Below are 26,431 nucleotides of genomic sequence, written 5' to 3' on the forward strand. Positions count from 1 at the left end.
GTCGTGCTTGCCCGAGGCGAACAGGCAAAAGAGGCAGCATGTAGGCAGGAGGGGTTGTGACATGGGTCCCTGGGTAAAGGAGGCCGGTCTCTATTTTTAGGATCGGAGTTGTGTCTATATTGGGCCTAGCAACTGCTACGCTGGACTTTCACCAGGGTTTGAGCGGGAGCCAAGGTCGCAGGACAGGAGGGCATTTTATTCTGGGCTCGGCTCCTCAGGTCGGCTGGCCGGCATGGATCCGTCCCCGTCCGTGACAGTTCAGGCCAATCCTGAGTGTGACGCAGTCTTGGAAGTGGAGGGAAAGTGCTTCCCGGTCAACCGGTGGGCCCTGGCCTGCCACAGCAGCTATTTTGAAGCCATGTTCTTTGGTGGCACCCGGGAGCACGCAGAGCGACGCATCCGGATCCAGGGGGTTGAGGCGGAGCCCTTCCGGGCACTCCTGGACTTCACCCGGACAGGCAGCCTCAGCCTCACCCCTGCCAACGTCGCCAGCCTTCTGCAGACGGCCGACTTCCTGCAGCTGGAGGTGGCCAAGAGGCGCTGCGAGGCCTTTCTGGAAAGAGAGTTGCACGTCTCCAACTGCCTCGGCCTCAGGGCCTACGCTCAGCACTTTGCCTGCCCGGCGCTCAAGTCTGCTGCCCTCAACGTAGCCCTCAGCCACTGGGCTGATGTGGTGACCCACGGCGAGGTGGAGGAGCTGCCCAAGGCGACTCTGAGGGAGCTGCTGCAGAGCGACGAGCTCTTCGTGGCCTCTGAGGACGTGGTCTTCGACACAGTGATGCAGTGGGTAGTGGCAGACCTGCCCCAGCGGGCCAAGGATTTCCTGGAGCTGGTGGGCCTGGTGCGGGTCCCCTTCCTCAGCCTCCCCTTCCTCAGCCTCCTGGTGAAGCGCAGCAAGCGCCCCGGGCCGGACCCTCTGGCTCAGCTGCTGAAAGAGCTGGACCGCTTCCCGCCCCCCAGCTGGCAGGAGGCCACCCAGGCCCCCTGCGCCAGCCGGAGCTACGAGACCCTCTTCGTGGTGGCTGGGAAACGTGACCAGGAGCAGCAGGAGCTCTTCCACTTCCTGCCCAAGACTGGCGCCTGGCAGGCCTGCTCGCCGCTCAAGCGCAAAAACCTCACCCAGTACGCCGTGGCTGCCGTGGGTAATGCTCCGTCCCTTGGGGGGTGGGGGGCTCTGGGCTGCAGCCCTACCACGAGGAGGGCCAAGAAGAACCGCCAGAGCAGCTCCTGGCTCCCCAAATCAGAATGGAGCTGACGTAGGGACCTTGGAGGCCTTCTGGTCCAGCCCCAAGCTCCAGCAGGAGAGACCCCGTACTCTGCTGCGGCGTCTCAGGGGATTGGGAGTGGGAGGCACAGTTCTTCGGTGGTTCTCCTCCTATCTCCTGGGACGTTCGCAGTCGGTGTTGGCAGGGGGGCAGAGATCGGCCCCTAGGTCTCTCGTTTGTGGAGTTCCTCAGGGGTCGGTTCTCTCGCCTCTCCTGTTCAACATCTACATGAAACCGCTGGGTGAGATCATTCGTGGTTTTGGAGTTGGGTATCATCAATATGCTGATGATACCCAACTTTTCTTTTCGACCCCAAACCACCCCAGTGATGCCCTCGCTGTGATGTCCCTGGAGGCGGTTCGGGTCTGGATGGGGAGGAACAGACTTCAACTCAACCCTGACAAGACTGAGTGGCTGTACATTCCGGCATCCCGGGACATTCAAAATGTTCCATCTCTTTCTATGGGGGGTGAGTCTTTACCCCCCGTGGATAGGGCTCGCAACTTGGGAGTCCTCCTAGATTCACGACTTACCCTGGAAGATCATGTAGCAGCTGTGACTAGGGGGGCTTTCGCTCAGGTTCGCCTGGTGCGTCAGTTGCGGCCCTATCTGGACCGGGATGCCCTGTGTACAGTCACTCATGCGCTCGTGACCTCTCGTCTTGACTATTGCAATGCTCTCTACATGGGGCTTCCCTTGAAGATCACTCGGAGGCTCCAACTGGTACAGAATGCGGCCGCGAGAGTTGTCTTGGGAGTTTCCCGGTTCTCCCATGTTACACCTTTGCTCCGCGAGCTGCATTGGTTACCAGTTGTCTTCCGGGTGAGGTTCAAGGTCTTGGTTATGATCTTTAAGTCCTTACATGGCATGGGTCCGGAATACCTCGGGGACCACCTGCTGCCGGCGTCAACACCCCTCCGCCCAGTACGTGCCCACAGAGAGGGCCTCCTCAGGGTGCCTCCAGTCAGAGAATGCCGGCTGGTGGCCCCCAGGGGGAGATCCTTCTCTGTGGGCGCTCCAGCATTATGGAATCAACTGCCGGTTGAGCTCCGGATGGCACCGGATCTCCGCTCCTTCCGGCGCGGGTTAAAGACCCACTTATTTGAACAAGCTGGCCTGGCCTGATGGGGAGTCAATTTAGGGTTTTAATTATTTGTATATTCCTATTGTTTTATTTTGGGCATTAATTTAATTCTTTTTTTAACTTTTGTACTTTTGTATTTTTATTATATGCCCTGTTCACCGCCCTGAGTCCTTCGGGAGAAGGGCGGTATAAAAATCCAATAAAACTAAACTAAACTAAACCCGTCTCGGACGGGTGGCAGTCCAGCCTCTTCTCAAAAGCCTCCAGCGATGGGAGCCCCCACGACTTCTGTTCTGCTGGTTCAGCTTCATTGCAGCTTCTCTCCTTGATCCGTTTCCACCCGTTCTTTCTTCTCTTGCCCTCTGGTGCTTTGGAGAAGAGGTTTGACCCCACCTCAAATACTGGAATACTGCTATCATGTCCCCCCCCCCCCCCGGTCCTTCTTTTCCCCAGGCGGGCCATACCCAGATCCTGCAACCGTTCTTCCTATTTTTTTCCTCCAAGCCCTTTAATCATCTTAGTTGCTTTTCCTTGTACCTTTTCCATAGTCTCAATGTCTTTTTGTGATGTTCCTTCAGAACTCTGGGACGTAATCCATCGGGTCCTGATGATTTATATTCATCCAGGTTGCATAGGCGTTCTCTTCCCATTTCCTTGCTTATTTTAATTTTTATTTCAAGTCTGTCTTTTACTGTTATGAGTTTGTTAGGTTGGGCTATAGTTTCTTTTTGCCTGAAGAGAGAGGCAAAGAATGAGTTAAGGAGTTCTGCTTTCTCTTCCTTGCCATCTTCTCTCCTTAGTGGACCGACTGTTTCCTTGACTGTTTTCTTGTTATTTATATGTTGAAAGAAACTTCTTTTATTATTTTTGAATTTTGTTGCAAGTCTTTATTCATTCGAGCTTTTGTTCATTCTGAGCCTTTTCCCCTTTAGGATTTTTATCCGTGAATTTTTTCTTAGGCTTTCTCTGAGTTTGTTAAAATCATCTCTTTTAAAGTTTAAGACACCGGTTGGATTATATTCTGTTGCTTGTGTTTTCATTATAATGAATTCCAGTATGACCTGGTCAGTGTGGTCCAAGGTTGGGGCAACTCCAACTCCCTTTTATCACTTCTTCTCTGTGAGTAAGAACTAGGTCCAGGATAGCTTTTGCTCTAGTTCCCTCCTCCACCTTTTGGGTGGCAAAGTTGTTGGCTAGGTGGGTTAGGAATCTGTTCGATCTCCCGCTCGCTTCTGAGTTTGTCTCCCAGTTGCTATCAGGGTAGTTGAAGTCTCCCATTGCTACTGTGAAATCTTTCCTACGTACATTTGTTAATTGATTAGCCTGTAATGTATGCCTACGACAATGTCGCTTTTTCCTTTTATATTGACCCACATGCATTCTGGCAGGTTTTCATCCTTGGTTTTGTGTATTTCTGTAGAGCTGTAGTGATCTTTTTATATATAATGCAACTCCACCTCTTCTTTTGTTGGGTTGTATCCTTTCCATCATTCTCTACTTCATTATGTTTTCCTTTTTTTATTTCTTCTTTGTCCTTCCTCCCTGGGTGATTGGTTATCTACTGGTTTTGCTTGGAACTAGGTGCTAAAGGTCGGGAAGATTGCCCCCCCCTGCTCCCCCCCTCAATCTTAGTTTAAAAGCCCTTCTGATAAGATGAGCCAAACAAGATACGCTTCCCTCTAGGAGCCCCCTTGCCAGAGCTCCCCCATAACCAGAGGGGCTCCTCGGCTCTCTGCCCTGGGGCCGGTTCCTGGCTTTGCGGCTGCTGGGCCTTCGGCCCCCCTTCCCGAACTGGAAGAAAGTGGGAGCTGGGATTTGAATCCGGGGCTCAGCTTCACATCTGGATGGGCTGCAAGCTAGAAAGTGCACTTGGGTGGCAGCCTTCCGAATGCCCTCCGGGCAGAGGCAGAAACGGGAGGAGAGTTGCTCCACTTCTGGGTGGGCGGGAGCCCACTCACCTCCGAGCCCCCGCTGGCTGGCCAGGGTGGGGCCTGGAGGAATCAGGTGGGGCAGAGTGAGAGAGTTTGGGAGGCCACTCGGTGGGGTGGCCAAAGAGGCAGCCTACCTGGAAACGCCAGTCCTTGGGGAAGAGCTGCCTCTGGGGCTCACCTGGGACCCTTGGCTCCAGCAGGGGCTCCCGCTCCTCCCCCCACCCCCGCGGGTGGCAGTCAGCCTGCCCCACTTTAGGATGCTCCACAGGGCGCTGCTGTGAGTCTGCCTGGTGCTGTGCTCTTCCCGAGGGTCCCGCTCTCCAGCCCTTTTCTTTTCCCGCCCTTCTCCGGCCACAGCGCTTCCTCCTTTCCCTGTGCGCTCTCTGCAGGCAACCTCCTCTTCGTCACGGGGGGGAACTTCCGGGAGGAGTTCCTCTGGGCCCCCGTGGACCGGGTGTGGATCTACAACAGCTGGGACGACAGCTGGCTGGAGGGGCCGGCCATGAAGGAGGCACGCGACAGCCACTGCGCCGTGGGGGTTGGCTTCCACCTGTACGTGATGGGGGGCAGCACCCCGGAGGGCATCACCCCCAGCGTCGAGCGCCTTGCCCTGGCGGACTCCTCCTGGGAACCCGCCAGTCCCCTGATCCACCCCGTGGAACGAGCCGGAGCCACTGGTGTGGGGACGCGGATCTACGTGGTCTGTGGCCTGGATGAGAACGGGGACGTCTGCCGGGCGGTTCAGCGGCTGGACATAGAGACAGACTCGTGGGATGTTGTTTCTTTCTCACCGCTGCCAAGGTGAGGCTGCGGCTGGCTTTCCTGGGGTGGGTTGCAGAGAGTGGAGGACTTGAAGTTTCCCTGGTGTCCTGTGTGGCCACAGGTGAGAAGAGGCCGGGCCAAAAGGTGGGCTCGGGGGCCATTTCTGCCCTTCGTCAGACGTGCCTTTTGGGGGGAAAGACTCATGCGGGCTTCGGAAAGGTGAAGCTACTGTATGAAAGCCCACCCCAATGGGTGCCCCAGATGTGGCGCACCCGAATACTGCTTCTCAACAGGATTGAGCTCTTTGGCTGCTGGCAGTTCAGGCCCAGGGGGGAGCTCCTCGTGGGGCAGGGAAGCTCCTGTCCGTGGGTCCAACTAGTTCCAAAGAACAGTGTCTTTTGTGGGTGCCTGCCTGCCTCCCTGCCCTGCTTCTCTTCCCTCCAGGTATGACCTCTGTGTGGCAGCCTTGAACGGGGCCCTCTACACCGTCGGAGGGGGGGCCTTCCGCCTCGACGTCTGCACTGACGAGTGGACCCCCGTGGAGGAGGACGGCCCGGCTCAGAAGTTCTTTGAAGGATGCAGCTCAGCCAACGGACGCATCTATCTGCTGGCGGAGAGGCGGGGGAACACCGCTGTCCCAAACATGGTGATTCTGGACCCCTACAAGGAGACATGGCAGGAAGTGAGCCACAGTCTCCCCTGCCCGCTCCCCATCCACGGAGTGGCCTCCGTGCGCAGGTTCAACACCTGGGGGTGCAAGGCGTAGCCAGCGGTGCTGCCTCCTCCCTTCAGAAGAGATCCCCATGGCAGGGAGCAGCCTCCATGGAGGGTGCATCTGAGCCTCCCCGTCCTGCTGACATTGGCCCTGAGGTACGGGGGGGGGATTCCTCTCACAGATCCACAGGGTGCGAGCAACCTTGGAGACCACCGGGCTCTGTCCCTGGTGCCAGTGCGGGGATCCCCGGCCGAAGGCCCTCCAGCCCCCATGTAGCCGGCCTCTGCATTCAGCCACCCCAGTGCATCCCTCAGGCTAAACACCCCCAAGGCCCCCAACCACTGCTCTTTGGGCCCCATCTCACCTTGCTTGCTCTCCCCTGGAGAGACCCCTCCCCCTTTCTCTATATCCTTCTTAAAATGTGCCCAGGGACTGAACCATGCTGAAACAGAGGCCTCTTTTGGTCTCGGTTTGACCCGTTGATGCAGCCTCGGAGGTCATTGCTAAAATTGGGGAGGTGCCATCTGGCCCCAGGAATTAGTCTAATTTTACCAACGTGGCTGATCACTTTATTTAGTCAATTTATACGGCCACGCACCCCACATACAATGCAGGGCGGCATACAGTTCAACCAACATACAGTAAAATCAAAATATACAATATACAATGACATAAGAGTTAACGCAGATTACTCCACGGGCCCTTCAGATCTGTCGGGCTGAACAAGGTTACTGTCCCATCAGCGATCGACGCTCCTTTCCAGACTCCTCAGCGGGGGAGCCTAGCGGTGCCCCTGGCAGATCGCCTGATCCGGATAGAGTTTTCTTCGTTTGGCTTCTCGCCAGGTGTTCCTTGCAGCGTTTCTCGGAGCACAGAGCTGTTCCTTTGGGCTTTCGCCTCCTCTAGGTTTCGAAAGGGGTCTCTGGCCCGCCCTGGGGACCTTTCCAGAGCAACTCCCCCGGCCTGAGCTTTGTGTTCCGGCTGGGATTCTTTTACTGCGCTTTGGAATCCCCCCTCCCCGGTTTCCTCTTCTCCCCGTTGGCTCTCCCGAAGCCATTGTGGGACTGTTGGACTTTCCACAGCAGCAACCCACCTGCCCTGACGATTACAGCACTAGGGTCGCTGTGAGGTAGTTCCCCTTTTTAAAAAAACAGACCGACGCTATTTGGAGGAGTTTATCTGGCAGGAGGACAGACCCCGCCCGCACGAGCTGCTTCTACGCTTCCTTTAAGCCCAACGTTCCGCTGGATTTCCTTTCTGGGTCTGGGTCGGCTTCCGTCGCCCCCTGCCGGCCTTTGCCGCAAGTGCGAGCAGGAGGAGGGATGCGGAGGAGCTGATCTTGTTCTCCGCGGAATCGTCGTTTTTGCAAATTCATTTGTAATTTAATCTTTTTTTATTAGTCTTTTTAAAATTTAGGCTTATAAATACAAGAGAATATTTGTAGTTCAGGACTGAACTTCTGGGTTCTTGGTTCTCTCTGAACTTGGTTGTGGTTTTTTTTTCCCGTTATCCAACGAGGTAACATCAGTTTTAGGCTTACGTGTTGTTGCTTTTAAGTCACTGGCTTCATTACCTCTTTAAATTTGTGTTCACGTATCATAAACCTACAAATCTTTAACAGTAACATTTAAGCTGGCTTATGCTTACATTTATTCTACACTTAAAATTCCATCTGAAGGTTAAGGATACCCAGTTGGGATGTGAAAGGTATGCAAGAATAAGGGGGCTGAAGGCTGCTTTCGTGGCGGCAGGAGAAACACCCGGGGCGATCTCCTGAGGCTGACAGAGAACGGGGCGGCTGGCGCGGTCCGTCCGCCCGCCCGGGAACAGCATCGCCCGAGGGAGCCAGAGGCGAGTGGGCGCCCGGGACCTGGAGGCTCTTCCCGGGGACAATCTCGGGGCTGATTGAACAGACGCCCTTCCGCTCGGTCCTGGGGAGGCGAGAGAGCCTCCCGGACGCGGCGCGATCTGCGGGCGCGGCCGGCCGGCTCAGAGACCCAGCGCGCCGGCGGGGGCGGCGTAGTCCGGCGTCCGGGCGCCGAAGCGCGCGCTCCCCTGCCCGGTGGGGCGGAGGTGGCGCGCTCAGCAGTCGGGGTGGGGGGGGCTCTCGCGGCTTCCTCGCGCAGGCGGAGGCTCTCAGGCGGGCGGGCCGGGCTGGCAACGCGGGGCAGCGTCGCGCAGCTGCAGGTCCTCGCGGGGCGACCAGGGCCGGGCGTAGTCGCCGCGCTGCAACAGGAGTCGGTTGAGGGTCTGCTCGAAGTTGACGTGGTTCCGCGCCATGAGCAGATACTCGCGCCGCTCCAGCAGATGGGGGCAGTCGCAGGTGTTGGGCACCCAGACGTACTCGCGCGAGCGCAGCGGGAAGCGGTTGCGGTAGGTCTGCTGCACCTGCACGTCGTAGCGCGTTTCGGAGCCGACGTAGCGCTTCGAGAGGATCCGGGCTCGGAAGACTGCCGGGAAGAAGCCAGCCCGCCGGTCGGTCGGTGAGAAGAGCCTCGGTCCCCCATCCCCGGGGTGCCCTGCAGCCCGCCCTCGTCCCCGGGACACGGACTCCGCGCCTTCCTCCTGGCGCGCCACCGCCGCAGTCCCGGGCCGTCTGCCTGCAGCTCCTGTGGTGCGCGAACGAGGCACAGCCGGAGAGCCGCTTTAAGCGCCGGCGTCATTTTCTTCCTGGGCCGTCCAAGCGGCGGCAACAACAAGCCGCATAACGTCAATTTGTGTGCAGCCTGAATGGACGGACGGAAGGGAGGAACCGGCGCCGCGGGAGACCCGAGTTCTGTGCAGGTGTGCTGCAGACGCTCCCCGCAGCGCAGCCGGTCTCTCCCTCAGCCCAGCCCGGCAAGAGGGAAGAATACCTACCGAAGTCGCTGTTGCAGTAGTGGTGAAGGCGTTGCGACTTCCCTCTCGGCGGGTCGCACTTCCCACACCGTCCTGCAAGGGGGGGAGGGGAGGGGAGGGGAGGGGAGGGGAGAGAGAGAGAGAGAGAGAGAGAGAGAGAGAGAGAGAGAGAGAGAGAGAGAGAGAGAGAGAGAGAGAGAGAGAGAGAGAGAGAGAGAGAGAGAGAGAGTTAGGGCCGCCTGGGCGGCTGCTGCCGCTACTAACAAGGAAAGCTTTGGCCGCCTCCTGCTGAATTAAAGGCAGCGTCCCATGGGGAAATTGGGCGGGGGGAAGCAGTCTGCTTTTCTAACGGCCCAGAGACCCACCAGTTGTTCCTGGTCAAGCTGCCACCCCTCCGACCTGCAGGAGTCTGTGTGTGTGTGTTTGGGGGGCTTTTAGGGGCTGATGATGCCAGCTGGTTTGGTGGAGGGGAGGGGCACTTCCACTACACATCTCAGTTGAATGCAGATAGCTGAAGGACCAGCACAATGGCACCTGCAGGCTGCCCTCTTGGTTTATGCAACGGGGAAAGCAACTCCCAGTCAATTACCCTATTTCGGCAGGACCAGTCAAAGGGGCAGCGGAAGATGTGGAGGGAACGGCTGTGATTGGTCAAGGGTCTGTGCCCGTGTTTAGGGCTTCCTGTGGCAGCGACTCTGACGTCCAAAAGTCTTGTTGGGCTGCCTGCTCCTTGCTGGGAGAAATGGGCCCCCGGGAGCCTTGGGAGAGGCGGTCTTTGGTGCCCCCGGAAGGCAGGGGCACAGCCGGGCATTTGGAGCTGTGGGGAAGCAGACCCGGTTCTGCCTGGCAGAAGGCGAAACCCTCCCAAGAGGGAGGGAGCAGCTTGTAAGCAACCGAGGGAGACATTGCTGGAGGCCCGGCGCTCGTCAACAGGGATCTGCAGGGCTGCCCCACAGGTGATGGGGCAGAACTGGACAGACTTGCTCCAGAAGGCAGAAGAGGAGACGGCGGGTGTCCATTGCAAGCAGGTTCTGGCTAGACGTGAAGTTCCACAGTGGGAGCAGCTGACTCAGGAAGCCAGGTGGGTCATCTGTTCCTTTAAACAGAGGGCCAAGAAGCCCCTACTGGGGTAATGTACGGGTGGCTTTCTATTCTGGGCAGGGGGTTGGACTGGGTGATCTCGAAAGCGGCTTTCACCCTTAAGCTCCGTGAGGAAAGCCCATTCCCCAATGCGGCTGATCTGAGGCTGGTTCTGTCACCTAAGGTGCCGCCTTGCGTCAGTCGTTTCTTCACTACCGTGACGGCTTCAGTTGTTGGGACGCAAGTGAAGAGGGAAGTCACATCGCGGGAATCCACGGTCTCATCTCAGTCAGTTTTAATTTCCAAACCCTGCTGGCGAAGTCGTGTGACTCGTTGATGTGATGGGTGCTGTTACCAACTAACGGAGCTAATAAGGCAGTTAAATGTTCTGCAGTGTTGTAGGTGACAAGAGTTGATGCACCTTAGGTGACAGAACCAACCTCAGCCCAGACCACATAAGTGCCATGCTGGACCTCTGCCTGACCACCACCTATTTTAGACACAGCGAAGGCGTCTACAGATTGAAACACGGCTGCGCCATGGGCTCACCTGTGTCCCCCATTGTGGCCAATCTCTACATGGAAGAGGTAGAAGCCAAAGCCCTGAACTCCTTCACAGGAACCTCACCCACTCACTGGAATGGGTAATGTGGACAAGATACTTGGGTCAAGATCAAAACACAGGAATTGGAAGCATTCACCAAACATGTCAGCTCGGTGGACGGATACGTCAAATTCACACAGGGAGATGTTAAGGAAAAGAGTCTAGCCTTCCTGGACTGTGCAGTATACATTAAGGAAGACAGAAGCTTTAACATCAAAATTTACAGGAACACCGCCCCCCCCACACAGATCACTATTTACATTTTGATTCCCAGCACCCACTAGAGCAGGGGTCCCCCAACCCCGGTCCGTGGACCAGTACTGGGCTGTGGCATGCTAGCAATTGGGCTGCACAAACAAAGCCCCATCCGTGGGATGCAGGCAGCACAAAAAACCACACCCCCTCCGGTCCGCAGAAAAATCAATCTCCACATAACCGCTCCCTGGTGCCCCAAAGGTTGGGGACCTCTGCACCAGAGCACAAAATGGGAGCCATCACAACGCTACGCACCACTGGGCCGAAGGCCTGCCTACCAGCAAAGGACTAAAGCACATGAAGGGAGCCCTCAGGACGTGTGGCTGTCCCCGGTGGGCCTTCATCCAATCCCCCAAAAGACCCAGCAGGAGCTCCTCCGTGACAGACAAAGAAGAAGCAACACAGTCGTTCCACACGTTGCAGGAATATTAGAAAAGGTCGGGAGGACCTTTAGCCAACACGACATATGTGCAAACCTCAAACCCAAGAACACACTAAGGCAGAAGCCGGTCAACCCCAAGAATAAAACACCAGAAGATGCAGAAGCGAAGTGGATGGTAAGCTGGAAAGGGGCCAGCAAAAGGTGAAGGCAGCTGTGGTCTGCTCTGGCTGGAGGGATCAGAGGCCGCCCCCCCCTTGCGCCCTGCTTCCCCATCTAGGCACGCTCCCCCCCCCCCGCCTTAAGGAGGATTTAGAGAAGCCAAAGGAGCCCCTTCAGAGAAGGCCGGTGTGTGTGTGTGTGGGGGGGGGTTGGCAGAAGCCCAGCTGCGCAGGGAGAGTGAAGGAGCTGGGGATGCTTTGGCTTGAGAAGGAGGAAGATGGTTCCCTTGACCCTCCCAACCAGTCTCGGCGAGGGTCACGTTCTTCCACGATCCAAAGTGCACAAGGGGGATTTAAGTTGCAGGAAGGCTGTTTCTGATTCAGCCTAGGGAAAGCCTCCTAACGGCAGTAGCCCAGTAGCCGTTTGATCACGGAAGGTGTGACAGACGTCCCTTTGCTGGATGGATCTGGCTGGAGGGCTTGTTTGAGCAGGGTGCAAGTGGATGACCTCAAGCCCCCCCCACACACACACTCTCTCAGGGTTTGGGCTTGCCAGCTAAGGCGTCTCTGCCTCACAGGGATCTCTGCCTGCCAAGGCATGAGCATCCCTTACTACAGCCTCCTTCCCTGGGAGCGTGTGGCCTAGAGAGCCGGTGCCCACCCCACCCCCGCAAGGAAACCTGACCCCTCTCTCTCTCTCTCTCTCTCTCTCTCTCTCTCTCTCTCTCTCTCTCTCTCTCGGGAGAGAGCCCTTTCCAAAGGACTGCCAGCTTGGTTTCTTATGAACTGCATTAACAAAGAATAAAGTAGCCTTTGGGGAGTTGGGGTGGCATCACTCAGCGAGAGGGTGCTACTCTATGTCTATGGGCCTTTGGGGCCACAGCTGGGGCACGGGGCCAGCTGTTCTGCCGAGAAATCTATCATGCCTCCCCTGCCCATCGCTTCTCTTCCTACGTCTGCCGGAGAAATTGAAACAGACGGTCCAGTGAATTGGGGGCTCCCCCCTCTGCGCCTGCCCCAGAGCTACCTGGTGCCGTTGGAGTCCTCAGGGGTGCTGGGGTGACCTTCTTCTGTGGCGCCTCCTTGGCCACCTCTTGGGCCTTGGTGAAACGTCGCGTCACTGCTATGGCTTCAGGAAAGTCCGCAGGCTCTTCTGGGTGCTGGGCCTCTATCTCTCTGGCCTGGGGCTGGCGCAGAGCATGGCCCTCCCCCTGTGCACGGTGGGGGATCTGCTTCCTTGGCCCCCAGTACTGGTAGTCTATGCTGAGGTTCTCCTCCTGAAAAAGGACCTGGCAGTGGGATTGGGGGGGCGCGTTAGCAGAGTCAAGGCATACTTGCAAGTAGGGGCAGCCCCTCTCCAGCTGCCTCCCCTTGCAAAACTGCTCCTGGCCCCATACAATTCTCTTCCTTGCATACCAGTCGAGAGAACCAGCGGAAGCCAAAGAGACATGTTCTGTGTGCTGTTTTCCATGTCTCTAGGGTGAGGACCACAGATCAGAGGGTGGCCTGTCCCTCCCACCCAGCATTTAGTGTCCAGAGGTGGCCATCTTTCAAGGGGCTAAAAACAGTGATCTGTGCTATCTCTTTTTTTGCGAGGGCAGGCTGGCTCAGGAATTCTGGAATTTGAAGTCCACGAGTCATAAAAGAGCCAAGGTTGCCTACCCCTGTGCTAGGGGATCCCCTCTCTTCTCACCATGATAAACAGATCCTCGCTTGTGGGTCCTGCCGCCTCAAGGGTCTCGTGCCCGTTATCCGTGCGAGTGTAATGCCACCAGGTGCCTGCGGCCTCGAATGCACCTGGCTGATCCACAGCCCACTCCCCATTGAGGACATAATGCTGGTTTGCTTCCATCAGGGCTGCAGAGGGAGGGAGCACAGGAAGGGTTTGGGGTGGATGTGGGGCTCCGGAGAGAGAAAGCGGCAGAACTGGGGGGTGGGTGGGGAGGGCGACGGCTTTGGTTTGGAAGGCTTGGAGAATCGGCCATCTGGGCTGCTGTGCCAAGGGCTGGACTGGTCAGCAGAGAATGTGGGGGCTGCTCTTTTGCCTCAGCTTGAATGTGAGTGAAAACAGCCACGACTATGTCTGTGTGTCCAGCGTGGAGCAGAAAGCTGACGGCTGAACTCCCAGATTGTGTGGGGGAGGGGGGAGTGCCTATGGTTCCCCACTTTCTTACTTTGGGATGCACAGAAGTGAAAAGGCCCCAAAGCAGGAAGCAATTGGGGGGGGGGTTTGCAGAAGGGTGCGACAGAAGAAGTGCTGTCCCTCTGCTTTGGACAATCATTTAACTGAAATGGAATAGGGTTAGGGTCTCCTGCTCAAGCAGCGGGCTGGACTAGAAGACCTTGAAGCTCCCTTCCAGTTCTATTATTCTATGTTCCGTGCTCTTTCAAGGAGCCCGGGGGGGGTGGGTGGGGAACAGCACCCGCAGCTGCAGTGCTCTCTGAGGAGGGGAAGGCTGTCCCGGATCTGGCCAGGAGACGGAATCAGCCACGCCCTGCCCTTCTCTGGGGCCGAGGCGCCCACAAGTGGGCCCTGCTGAATGTGGAGGTGGCTTTTTGTTCCCATGCCCGCAGGCCCTGGTGGCACTCCTTGTCTGCTTTGGGGCATTTTCCTTCCTTTGGAGCCTTCTGAGTGGGAAGCCCTCCTGCACTCACGCCCAGCGGAGGAGGGGGTCACTTCTCTGGGGTGGCACACTAGGCCCACCCTCCAGAAATGGACCACAGCCAGCTGAAATTCAAGCGGTCCAGTGGCCTCCTCCCCTGAGGCCATTAAGTCCACGGCTGCGGCTGGCTTGCTTAGTCCAGCTCCTCTCCTAGCACGCTGAGCCTCCTCCTGGGGTGGGCTGGGGCTCCAGGCTGTGCATTGGGGAAAACTAGGGCTTGGCAGGACTGGATGCCTGTTGCCCCTCCCTCTCCTTAACCTCCAGCTGCCTGCTGGGATCCCTCCCCCTCCCCCCCATGGCTCTGGCAAGAGAGGCCTACTGGGGCCAAGGAGGAAGCGCTGGGGCCGATCCGAGGGAAGGACAGACCTACCGAGGTAGTTGGGGGTGTGGTCGATCACCCTGATCTGTCTGGCTCCGGCTGGGATCCGGGTCACATTCCTGTACCCAAAGAAACCTGTTGGGAAGAATCAGAGGAGAGCCAGTCAGAGAGAGGCAGAGGCCCGAGGGGTGGGGCCCCAGGGGAAGTGGGACTTCTGCTGGGGGGGGGACTCCTGGGTGGCTTCCCAGGGCTGCTGCTCCCCCCCCCCACCGCCTTTGCAGCTGCTCCCCGACTCCCTGCTTTTGGAGGATTGGGACCTCGGCGATGGAGCTCACCCAGAAGAGGTCTTGGCCCTGATCCTGGATGGCCGAGACAGCTCGGTGCCTCCTCCAGGGCGCCTCCCAGGACCTTGCTGTTCCTGCAAACCTTCCCTCATTTCCACCCCTTCCATGTTGTGATTAAGTGCCATCAAGTCATCTTCTACTCCTAGTGAGCACTTCCTTCCTCTTCCCCTCTCCTTCCTTCCTTCCTTCCCTTCGCCTTCTCTGAACCTCTCCCGTCTTTCAGCTTCTTACCAACCATCAGCCTGGCCCTCAAAGGACGCTCACGCTCCTCCTGCCTGTCATTGGTAGCTTCCTCTACTTTGTTTCCTTGTGAATTTTCATGATGCAGACACCTCAGCGTGCTTCTCCCGTTCGTTTTTGTATTCATCTTTCAGCACTGTTTTCTTCTTGATCCTCCTCGTCACCCGCTCTCCTTCATAAGCTCCTGGCTTCTAGTTTTCGTTCAGTTTCTGTCACTGCACGTTTTTTTATGTTCGTCAGAAAAGTTCATTTCTAACTGTACATTTCCCCTGTTCTCTGCACCTGTTGTGATAACTTATCTGGTAACCATAGTGAATCCCATATGACTAGCTATGTTATGGTTTCAGTCTGTTTAGTGCGCATGTCTAGAAGAAGTTCCCAGAGTTATTATCTGTATTGTTCTTTTTTCACTTTGCTGTTACTGTCTGTTACGTTAGGATGAAGCTAGCTAGCTCTGTATAATATATATTTAGTTTTTATATTTTTGTAAGTAAAAGGTATTTAGTAAGATTATGCGTCGTGTTTTTCTTGCCTTCCTGCAAGTGTAACATGCATTCTCTGAAGCACGGTCCGTCGCCCTCTACAAAGGTGATTTTTACCTTGACATTTTGGTATCGAGGATGGTTTGATTTATGTTTTTGGAGAAGCATGTTTCTGCGGCTGTTATCAGTTAGTTAGTGCTAGTGGGGCAGCGGTGATTAACTGCTGAAACATGTCAGGAAGGAAGCCACGGCTGGAAAGGAGTCTTTCTGTTGGGCATCTCCCTTCGACCTTAAGAACTCCGATAGCTTCGGCCACACGCCTTGGAGAAGACGCGCCTGCTCCTGTCCACGATGCAAGGTCAGTCACTCCTTTTTCTACTTTTCCAAGCTCCCTGGCAGCTGCTTTTGAAAATGTTCACACTCCAGGGGCTCAGGATGAATTTCAAAGGCTTGGAGTGAAACTTAAAGTTCAGCCGAAGAAAATTCCTTCTGCTCCTTCAAGCCCCAAGCAAACTATGCGAGATAGGGCTATGCAAGGCTACTGTGAACAAATTGGGGTTTTTGAAAGGCGTTTGCAGCAGGCAAAGAAATATGTGTCAATGGTTCAGCAATATGAAAGGAATTATGAGCATGAACCGGCCATATTGCCACACCCACAAGGAGAAGCCATATTGCCTCCTTCTTCCCCAAAGCTAAAGTCACGCCCATCATTGAGTGTCATGCAAGACGAATGGGAACCGGAGGCTCCTGTGTCACATGATTATGGGCTGTCCCAAAGGACATACAGAGCCACAGTGATGCCTGAAGCAAATGTTATAGCACCATCTACTGGTGAAGCTGCATTAAGACATGAATTGGAGCTCTCACTCTCGCAATTGTCTATGGAGGAGTCTTTGCTCAGAGATACAAGATTTCTGCCATCATCTGAGGCTCCAGTCCCTGATGGTGCTAGGATTCCTGTTACTATTGCTTCTCCTGTTAATATTGCTTCTATGCAAGCCCCTCTACCTGGCAGAACACAGCCATATTTAACCCACATGCAATTGCCACCGGGTTCTTATATGCGAAGGCCAGTGTCATCTGCAGGTTATGCTACTGCACCAGCCCCAGCACCAGCGCCTCCTGCTGGCCAGGGTGGAATAGCAGCTCAAAGACAGTCACAGCCAGCACCGAGACTACCGGCAGCTTCAATGCAACTGCCGCATGTCCAGGCACAGACGCCACTGGTGCCCCCTGCAGGTTATGGTCGGATTGCACAACCTGCACAGCCAGTACCTCAATTGTATTTTCCTCATCAAACACCTTCCATTGTACCACTGGCTGGTGACTCAAAATTAAAGAAGTCAGGACAGAATTACAGGGCATGGGTCAGTGAGGTTGGACTTTTGTTACGCAGAGAAGGTACTCACATGATGGTGTTTAATCCTCCTGCCCAGCCATGGACTCCTGACATATGGGACTTGGATAATAGAGCATGCACAACATTATTGATGTCAATGGACACTGAATTGCAGCTCACGTTTTCACAAGATGCAACTGCCCAACAAATTTGGACTCAGTTAGAGGCATGTTATCGGCCTACATCAATTGAGTCTACCTGTTTACTTTTGTCTGAGTTCCATGGTTCCAGATTAAAATCTGGTGAACATATTGGAGCACATTTGACTAAAATGAAAGGTATTAGAAAAGAACTGGGTGAAAAAGGCTATCCTATTGATGATTTTCAAATGATCAGCATTATCATCAATTCTTTGAATCATGAGTGGAAAGATGCTATTTCCAAGATTAATCAAGTGCCTATTGCTCAACGCACAGTGGATCATGTATGCAGAATCTTAGCTGAAGAAGAGGCAGTTATGCAAGCTGCGCCACATTTAAGGGAACCACCTGCATCAAGAGCTTCAGCGAGGCGTGCCTTCCGTGGAAGGACCTACGTTCCAAGAATGGCAAGATGCTACATCTGCAATCGTGTGGGACATGCCACCCGGGATTGTCCCCAACGAGTTCCAGCGCCCGTCACATACCAGCCCAGAGGAACAGATTCCAGAGGAGGCAGAGGTAGAGGCGGACGACAAGGTCGTGGTCGTGGTTCCAGGCGTGATCCACAAGCTCCACTTGCCACATTGGTTGTGACCAACGATCCACAGCCTCAACCAGAGTACGACAGACGACTTCTTTGGACTTTGGACAGTGGAGCAGCATTACATGTTACCTACAGAAAAGAGCTTTTCACAGAGATGCACGAGCCTGAACCTGAACTTCGTGAACTTTACTCTTTTTCCAATCATCCTGTTCAGGTCATGGGAAAAGGAACTGTTTACATTGAAGAGCTTGATGCTCTCATTCCAAATGTTTACTATGTTCCATCTGCCAGTAGTAATTTGCTTAGTCAGAGTCATTTGTCTAGGTTTTCTCATTTTCAGGTCCACCATCTTGAAAAAGCAAGTTATATAGTCAAAGACGGAGATATTGTTGCTGAAACCATGTTGATTGGTGGTGTTTATTACTTAAAACCAAAGCCTAAGCAGCAAGAGCAGGCAAGTATACACGTTCCAAAGAGCACAGGCCCAGAGAGAGACGTCTCAGAGAGAGATCCTGTTGCTACTCCAAAGGTTCCTAATAATGATAAAAATACAAAAAAGACACAGGTTGCTCACAGCAAGCCTGGGGTTCCTAATAAAAATGCTAAAGTTGAGAATTCACTAACAGGTAAACCTTTGCATTCCAGGTGTATCCATAGGTGGCACAGAAGATTGGGTCATGCCAGTTTCCGTGTCCTGAAGAAGATGCCAGAGTTCGCAAGAGGTTTGGATCTAAAGGGGTGTAAGGTGTTTTTGGACTGTGCTGTCTGCAAGAAAGCCAAATCCAAGGCAGCAGCAATTCCAAAACGCGCTACACGCCTGTCAACACGCATTTTTGATTTGGTACACACTGACATAGTTGGTCCTTTTGCACCAACACTTGGTGGTAAAAGATATTTCTTGACAATCGTTGACAATTATTCTAGATATGGATATGTATATCCTATGAAAGAAAAATCTGAGACCTTTCAGATCTTTAAAGACTTTGCTAGTCTTGTCTATACCCAATTCGAGGTCAACATTGCCAGAATCCAGAGTGATCGCGGTGCTGAATTCATGTCTCAGCGTTTCCAGGACTGGATGCGTGAGAATGGGATAGTACATCAGACATCTGCTCCTTATACTCCAGCTGAAAATGGGGTGGCAGAACGCAGAAATGGGGTTTTGCAAACCATGATGCGTTGCCTCCTTGAAGATGCTAACCTCAGTCTTCCATACTGGGGTGAAGCTATCAAATATGCTAACCATATCGTCAACCGTACTTGGAGTAGTGTGATAAATCAGACCCCTTATTTCATGTTGTATGGACACAAGCCTGATCTCTCACATCTCCATATTTTTGGTTCCTATGCTATGGTGAATATTCCTTTAGCCCAAAGAAAGAAAGGGGGTCCTGCAGCAAAAAGGATGAGATTTATGGGCATTGATGATAATTCAAAATGGAGCAAATACATTGACTCTCATCATGTTATTGTGGTTTCACAATCTGCTACTTTTGAGGAAGATGCGGACTGGTCCAGGATTCATTCTAACGATCCTGGAGTTTATTTTCCTAGAGATGATGTTGCTGATGCCACGCAACCTGATCAAGAATCACAGGAGAATGTTCCTTCCACGACTTCTTCTCAACCTACTGTTCTGTCTTCGCAAGCCGCTGATGTTGCTGCTGGCGACGATGATGAAGACGAGGACGACACAGAAGAAGAATGGACGGTTGGCCCGAGACGTTCCAAGAGGTCCACAAAGGGAATCCCTCCAAAACGGTATTCGTGGCAAGTAACAAAAACACCTGTACCTTTGATTTGTAATGTTACACTTCCACCTGAGAAGTTCACACAGATCAAACATCTTCCTGAATCAGAACAGGATAAATGGTTTGAGGCAATGCAGGCTGAAATGGACAGTCTAAAGAAACTTCAAGTGTTTACGCCTGCGAGCCCTCCAGCAAACAAGAAAGTTATTGGTACTCGATGGGTCTACAGGATCAAAAAGAAGCCGAATGGTGAGTCGTTGTACAAGGCCAGACTCGTAGCCCAGGGTTTTGCTCAACGTTATCCTGAGGACTATACAAATACATACTCACCCACAGTGCGGACTGAAAGTGTGAAAATTGCTTTAGCCACTGCAACTATCCTTGGCCTGGAAGTTTTTCAGTTCGATGTTGAAACGGCTTATCTTCACGCTGATCTTGATGAAGACATCTACGTCAAAGGTCCTCCAGGTTTCAGACAGCAAGAAGGGGATACCTGGTTTCTACACAAAAGTCTTTATGGTCTGAAACAGTCTGGTTTAATGTGGTACTTATGTCTTTCTGACAAACTAAAGTCAATGGGCTTTATTAAGTCCGAAACAGATGAATGCGTGTTTACCAAAAGATCCGGTAATAGGTATGAGATAATTCTTGTTTATGTCGATGATATTGTTTATATTGGTCCAAATAAGCAGATGAGTGAGGTTTTTGCTAAAGCTTTACAAAAGTTTTTCACGTTGAAGTGTTTAGGATGTATTAACACTTATTTAGGTGTTCAAATTGCCAAAACTCAGAAGGGGTTTAGTCTCACACAAGGAGAGAAGATTGAACAACTGTTACATCACTGTAACATGGAGGACGCTAAGCCTGTGAGTATACCCATGCAAACTGATTTTCACATTTTGGCACATGAACCAAGTCCTGAGTTCGAAGATCAAACACTATATCGCTCAGTCATTGGGTCGCTTCTATATATTAGTAGTTGGACTAGACCCGACATTGCACTTAGTGTTAATCTTTTATCACGACACGTAGGCAAGGCAAAACAGTTTCATTGGACATGTGTTAAAAAGTTATTGAGGTATCTAAAACACACCAAAGACATGAAGTTGTTGTTGGAACCCACACATACTGACTATGCAGAGTTATGTTGTTTTGCAGATTCAGATTGGGCGAGTGATAAGAAGTCACGGAAAAGTACATCAGGTTACATGATGTTTTTAAATGGATGTCCTGTTTACTGGCATGTGCGTAAACAGAATTTTGTTTCTTGTTCCTCTACAGAAGCTGAGTATGCTTGTGTGTCTGATGCATGCAATTCTTTAACCTGGTTTGATGCTTTAGTCACAGATATCTGGACACATCCGATTCGACCGATCACAGTGATGGAGGATAATGAATCTGTGGTTTATATTTCTGAAACACGTTTTACAGGTTCAAGGTCCAGACACATTGACATCCGATATCAAAACATAAGGCAACTGGTTAAACAAGGTTTTGTGACGTTACAGTATGTGCCTACACGTGATCAAATTGCTGACATGCTGAACAAACCACTTCCTACAGCCCAGCATGAGTATCTGCGTGAGAAGATGTGCCTTACTTGAGTCTTCACTTTGCTGACGAAAGAAGGGGAATGTCACTGCACGTTTTTTTATGTTCGTCAGAAAAGTTCATTTCTAACTGTACATTTCCCCTGTTCTCTGCACCTGTTGTGATAACTTATCTGGTAACCATAGTGAATCCCATATGACTAGCTATGTTATGGTTTCAGTCTGTTTAGTGCGCATGTCTAGAAGAAGTTCCCAGAGTTATTATCTGTATTGTTCTTTTTTCACTTTGCTGTTACTGTCTGTTACGTTAGGATGAAGCTAGCTAGCTCTGTATAATATATATTTAGTTTTTATATTTTTGTAAGTAAAAGGTATTTAGTAAGATTATGCGTCGTGTTTTTCTTGCCTTCCTGCAAGTGTAACATGCATTCTCTGAAGCACGGTCCGTCGCCCTCTACAAAGGTGATTTTTACCTTGACAGTTTCTCCTGATGGCACCCTAACCCCTCCTCTTTTTCTTGACTCCCAATTATGTCATTCCATCCACTTCTAGACCCATCCTCACATGGTGGCAGGAATGGCGACATGAAAATGCCCGACACTTTTGAGGACCCCCTGGGCCACGCCAGGGTCTCCATGCCAATTCAAGGACTGGAGGGGTGCCCATGAATGCAGCTCCGAGGAAGGGCCCATTTTCTATCTATTTCTTCTGGAAGATTAATCGAAGGCTGCCTCTTTCTCCTCCTTCACCCTCTTTCCTTTCTCCCCCCCCCAGCCCCTCCCAGGGCCCAGAAGACAGCCTGCCTCCTCACGGCCTGGGCAGCCACTCTCAAAAGAGTTCAGCCTGAGTCACCTCATCAAGCCTGCTCTTAGATTTAGGGGCATTTCTTTGCCGAGTGGGCCCAGCTCGCCTGTCGTTCTCTGCGCTTCCAGCCTCCCCCTCCCCCACTTCCTTCACGCATCCCTGGCTCTCCTGTTGTCAGAATCCACTGCAGCAGCTTCCCTGCATCACCCACGGGCACCCCCCCTTTCAGGGGCAGACCTGCAACCTCCCAGTGTTGCACACCCTTTATTTCCTGGTGTGCACTTGTCAGCTCCGGTCCATGAGATTGGACAAGTGTGCAGGAGGTGGGATGGGACAAGTGGGCACAATCTGCAACTGTGTCGTTTGCACAGTGGTGCGTGTGTTGTCCTTAGAATGGTGTGATGCAGTTTGAAAAAAGTTCAAAGAAGAGCAGCTAAGATGATCAGGGGCCTGGAGACTAAAAGATAGGAAGAACGGCTGCGGGATTTGAGTCTGACTAGTCTAAGGAAAAGAAGAAATAGGGGAGACATGTGTCTGAGGGGCTGCCACAAGGCAGAGGGGGCCAGGTTGTTCACCAAAGCACCAGAGGGCAGGACGAGAAACAAGGGTTGGAAACTGACCAAAGAGAGAAGCAACCTGGAATTAAGGAGAAATTTCCTGACAGTGAGGACAATCAACCAGTGGAACAGCTTGCCTCCAGAAATGATGGGTGCTTCATCACTGGAGGTTTTTAAGAAGAGACTGGACAGTCACTTGTCTGAGACGGTATAGGTTCCCCTGCTTGAGAGGGGGGCTGGACTAGAAGACCTCCAAGGTCCCTTCCAGTTCTATTCTATTCTGATGCCATCCAGGGCCCCTTCCCCAACCTTGCTGTGCTTGCAAATTCCCCCTCGTTTCCACCACTTCCATGTTGGGATTATGTATCCAGGACAGATGTGCCTAGATACGCTTCATTGAGACTAATTCCACACTTGCCCTCTTGGTAAATTTCACAAACTCACAATGCGTCTTCACACATTCTTAACCCTTTACGTCCTGCTTTTGGCCTCCAAGCAGGCTCAGGGGTACCTGCCCATTGCCTAGGAGTACTTTTGTGTTGCTCTCGCGTGCGAGACTCTGGTGCCCATCAAGGAGCGCTTGGTGCCCCCCCCCCGTGGGCAGGAATCAGTTGCAAAGGGCTTCAGCTGGTTAGAAGGACAGTGCCAGGTGCTCGGCCTGCAAGCCTGGAGATGAGGCTCCTAGAGGGCACCAGGCATCACCAGGCGTGGCAGATGGGCGAAACCCGCCTTCAGGACAGCCCCGGCCAGCCAGCAGAGCAGCAGCAGGGGAAGAAGGGAGGCGTGTAGGTTGGGGAGAGGGGGAGGAGGAGAGGCAGGGGGCTGGGTTGACAAAAGCCAAAGCTTCACCCACGTCAGCGCATTCAATCACCAGAGGCAGGAATCGCCGCCCGGAAGGCTTCCTGGACGAAGACGCAGGACTCGCTCCTGCCCCCACAGACGCCACAGGCATCGGCCAGCGCCCCGGAGCCCAGGATCCCATCACAACCGGCTCTCTGAGGGATTGTAGAAAGGGTGGCAATTAGAGGTGCCCGGAAGGGACGCCCCTTGTTATGGGGGGATGGAGAAAGCCCACTGCCCCTCGGTGTTGCAAGGCTGCCCTACATCCCTTGGCCACTAGAGCGGCTGCCCGGGGACCTCCTGGGATGGGGCAGGGAAACCCTCCCCAGAGAAAGTGCTTCTCCTCTTCCTCCCCCTCCCCCATAAAGGCAAGCGCTTGTTTTGTGGGTGGGCTGCTCTTCCTCCTGAGCTCTGCACAACACCTGCAACTCATTGAACAATGAGGCAGCAGCGCCTCCTCGGTTTGCGATACGCCTCACTTGTGTGGACTTTTGTCTTTTTTTCTTGCTGCGTTTGGAGAATGACGGCCGAGGACAGCCCAATGCTGGAGAATAGGAGGATCTGGGCCCTGTATCCTTCCGGTGGCCAAAAGCGGGGAGGGCCAGACCTAGCCCAAGAACAACATTGAACAATCCAGCCAAAGTTAGTTCTTTATTTACTCACACCAGACAGACAGAATCTTGCCGGACTAACCTTTACCGCCCTTAGCTGAACGGAGTTTCTAGGGGGGGCTCTCCTCAATCTCTTTCTCTACCTCCATCCTGCTCTGGGCTGGGCTGCCACTTCTCCGCCCCCCCCGCCCTGGAAATTCTCTGGCGCTTCCATCACACCCCTCCCCAACAGGCACAACCCGTCATATCCGATGCCAGCGGACTCACCAAGCACCGGCCACTGATGCAGAGGTCTGGCGATGCTGGGCTGCAGAGGGTTCCATCCAGGACTCGGCCAAAGCTGTAGTAAAAATTGTGTCCCACCGCCAGGCAGTTTAGGTCACAGAGGTTGGCAGCTGGGGGGGTGAAGGAGGCAGAGGGGGCATGAGAGCCAGGCCTGTCCATTTGATTGGGGGCAGGGGGGTTGGCCTAAAGGTCACAGTGCTAGACCAGGACGGAAGTTTTTCAGTCCCTCTCACTGCCTTTGCTCCAGGGGGCTGACCAGATTGTGCGCCCCCCCCAACTGACTTGCCTCTGGGCCTGGACAGCCAGAGTCAGGGATCCTGGTTCACTTTCCCCTCAGGTTGAAGGAAATGTTTTAAAACACTTTGTCCCCTTTCAGCAAATCCCCACCCAGGCAATTGTAGGGTTGTGTGTGTGTGTGAAGCATGCAACACACACAGATCTAGCGTTCCCGGCAGTGTCCCGATTTCTGGGGACACTCTGGGAGTTCAGCATTTGTTTTGGCCCCACTGATGCTCTGCTACCTATTTGTGCCCCCTTCTCACAACACACCTCTTGGGGGGGTTGTGACCGTGCTGAGCTGGTCTGTTATTCAGAGGTCACTGACTGTCCATGCTTGTCCCAATAAACGGAGTCCCACATCATTTGGGGTTTGGGATCCCAGCACAGGATGAACCAAGCAGAAGCAGAAGGCAGAAGATGTGGGCTGAATCCTCCCCTCTTCTCCCCCAGCCCTTCCCTCTCCCAGGCCAGAATGCAGCTTCTCAAAAAGGGTCTGTGTGAGGCAAGGTGGGGTTCTACCCCACCTCCCCCCTATTCACAAGGCTCTGAGGCTCCATCAACTGATGTCACTCTATTGGATCTTACAGGAGAAACGACCCTGGCAGATACCTTATCCTAAGCCCTGTAAGATGTGAAGTGGGTCCAATGTCAAAAACCACCCCTCAGCTGGGGCTAGTCTAGCCTATATAATCTTTTAGCCCCCTCCCTCTGCCAATCTCGATCTCTAGAGGATGAAGCTCGGTGGCCATTTGCAAGAGCAAAAAATTTAACTCCTCCTGCTCAGGTCACTGGCTAATCTGCCTCTTCCTGGGATTTCCACTCTGATGAAAGTGAGGCCGGAAAGAAACCCATGGCCAAGGGCCCCCCCCAAAAGATCTTGAGGGCTTGGCTCCCCTCCCCGATGCTCTCACCTCCATGGAAGGGGACCCACTGGTACTGGGCCTGCCCCCCTGGGATGGGCCTGCTGTTGTAGAGAGCGCACTGCATCGCCCTGAAGGGGACGGAGCCAGCTGGGCAGGCCTGCGAGAGAGGGAGGGGGAGGGGGGGGAGGGAGGAGGAGGGGAGACAGAAAGAAAGACAGAGACAGACAGACAGAGACAGAGAGGGGAGGGGAAGGGGAGGGAGAGGACCACTGTTAGAACATGTCTGCAGGATGGAAAGAAAAAACACACCCAGGACGACTTCCTTCCTTTCCTCATTCATTCGTTTGTTCGTTTATATATGGCAGGCCCCAGACTAGGCTGCCCAGAAGAGTCAACAATTCCAAAGATGAACATCCACACTATATTCCAGAATCACAGAATAATAGCATTGTAATAAAACTTAGAAAACTTCAAAAGCACCACATAAAAGTTCATAAATAACAGCAGGGCCTCTACCACTATAGATAGTCCTTGATTTATGACTGCAATAGGGAATGAAAAATTCATCTTTAAGTGGTCGGGTCATTAAGCGCCTGTTCCTACGAGCTTTTTTTTGCTACGGTCGAGTGAATCACCCATGATTGTTAAATTTGACATCAGGTGACCGCAACTTGCAACTGACTTTCCTGTTGACTTTGGGGATGCTGCTGAGGGTGATCATGCAGCTGCAGGATGCTCTGAATGTCGCAAATGTCCACCAGTTGCCAAACTCCCAAATCATAATCACATTGTGGGGATGCTGCAATGGTCGTAAGTGTGAGGACTGATTCATTGCTTTTTTCAGTACCACTGTTACTGCAAATGAATGATTGTTATGCAAGGACTACTTGTACAACAATAAAATCAACAACTAGCTTCACACGTCAACATATCACCTATGTTGATTCCTAACAGTGAGAACAATCAACCTGTTGAACAGAAATTGCCTCCAGAAGTTGTGGGTGCTCCATCACTGGAGGCTTTTAAGAAGAAACTGGACAGCCATTTGTGCAAAATGGGCATAGAGTCTCCTGCTTGAACAGGGGTTGGACTAGAAGACCTCTAATGTCTCTTCCAACTCTTATTATTCTGTTATTGTGTTAACTATGATCTGTTTACAAAAGTCCTAGAATACAAGGCTGGATGTTAACCATGCATCCTGAATGTAAGCACAAACCCACAGGGCCCCCAGTGCTGTTGTGCCTACCAGAAACTTTGGGCAGAAATTGGCCCCTGCATTCTGGACCCACTCTGAGTGACCTGGTGGCCTAGTGGTGAAGACGCTCGCCTCCCACTCAGGAAGTTGAAAGCTCAGTGCTAGGTAGTGGCAGATGTTTCTCGCAAAGAGAAAGGATCGGCTGGGAACTCAGGAAGGGCATCCGGCCAGTAAATCTCAGCTCCATTCATTCTGTCACGCCAACTCTACCCCAGACTAAGGGATTACAGGGTCATAAAAAGGGGGGGGGGAATCCAGACCCATAATAATCTGGAGGGGTTCCCCATTTATGAGGAGGAGGCCCAGGCAGCACTCAGCTGACCTGTCTCTCCCTACCTTGGATGTGCACTTATGTGCTGCACGTTTCTGGTGACCACGAAGGCCACGCAGAGACCACGGGACTGTTGGATTTCCCCCCAGACCACGCCAGCA

The 26,431-nt window shown here is 53.2% G+C and overlaps 2 protein-coding genes across 2 annotated transcripts in view; one reads left to right on the forward strand and one right to left on the reverse strand.

Moving 5' to 3' along the window:
* LOC310632957 (kelch-like protein 21) lies at positions 1–7,213 on the forward strand. The gene is made up of 3 exons (XM_083350419.1): positions 1–1,142; positions 4,670–5,081; positions 5,487–7,213. Exons 1-3 carry the CDS (start codon positions 233–235, stop codon positions 5,806–5,808), a joined length of 1,644 nt encoding a protein of 547 aa, XP_083206545.1. The 5' UTR covers positions 1–232; the 3' UTR covers positions 5,809–7,213.
* Positions 7,214–7,893: 680 nt separating this feature from the next.
* The window catches only part of ADAMTSL5 (ADAMTS like 5), a gene marked incomplete at both ends in the record, with an annotated part of 28,594 nt that continues 10,056 nt past the window's right edge, over positions 7,894–26,431 (reverse strand). Inside the window, 8 exons of the mRNA XM_083352438.1 lie at positions 7,894–8,207; positions 8,617–8,688; positions 12,101–12,362; positions 12,767–12,930; positions 14,107–14,190; positions 22,738–22,861; positions 23,585–23,712; positions 24,793–24,901. Of these exons, the coding sequence (XP_083208564.1) occupies positions 7,894–8,207; positions 8,617–8,688; positions 12,101–12,362; positions 12,767–12,930; positions 14,107–14,190; positions 22,738–22,861; positions 23,585–23,712; positions 24,793–24,901 (1,257 nt within the window). The remainder of the gene's footprint in view (positions 8,208–8,616; positions 8,689–12,100; positions 12,363–12,766; positions 12,931–14,106; positions 14,191–22,737; positions 22,862–23,584; positions 23,713–24,792; positions 24,902–26,431) is intronic.

This window comes from Vipera ursinii, assembly GCF_947247035.1.
Source record: "Vipera ursinii genome assembly, chromosome: 1".
NCBI classification, from domain to species: domain Eukaryota; kingdom Metazoa; phylum Chordata; class Lepidosauria; order Squamata; family Viperidae; genus Vipera; species Vipera ursinii.

What these genes read in the sequence shown, in the direction of transcription:
- LOC310632957 (XM_083350419.1), top strand. Translation starts at nt 233, where the DNA reads ATGGATCCGTCCCCGTCCGTGACAGTTCAGGCCAATCCTGAGTGTGAC. An exon ending in GTACGCCGTGGCTGCCGTGG is followed by an intron (nt 1,143 to 4,669) that starts GTAATGCTCCGT and finishes CGCTCTCTGCAG; the next exon opens with GCAACCTCCTCTTCGTCACG. An exon ending in TCTTTCTCACCGCTGCCAAG is followed by an intron (nt 5,082 to 5,486) that starts GTGAGGCTGCGG and finishes TCTTCCCTCCAG; the next exon opens with GTATGACCTCTGTGTGGCAG.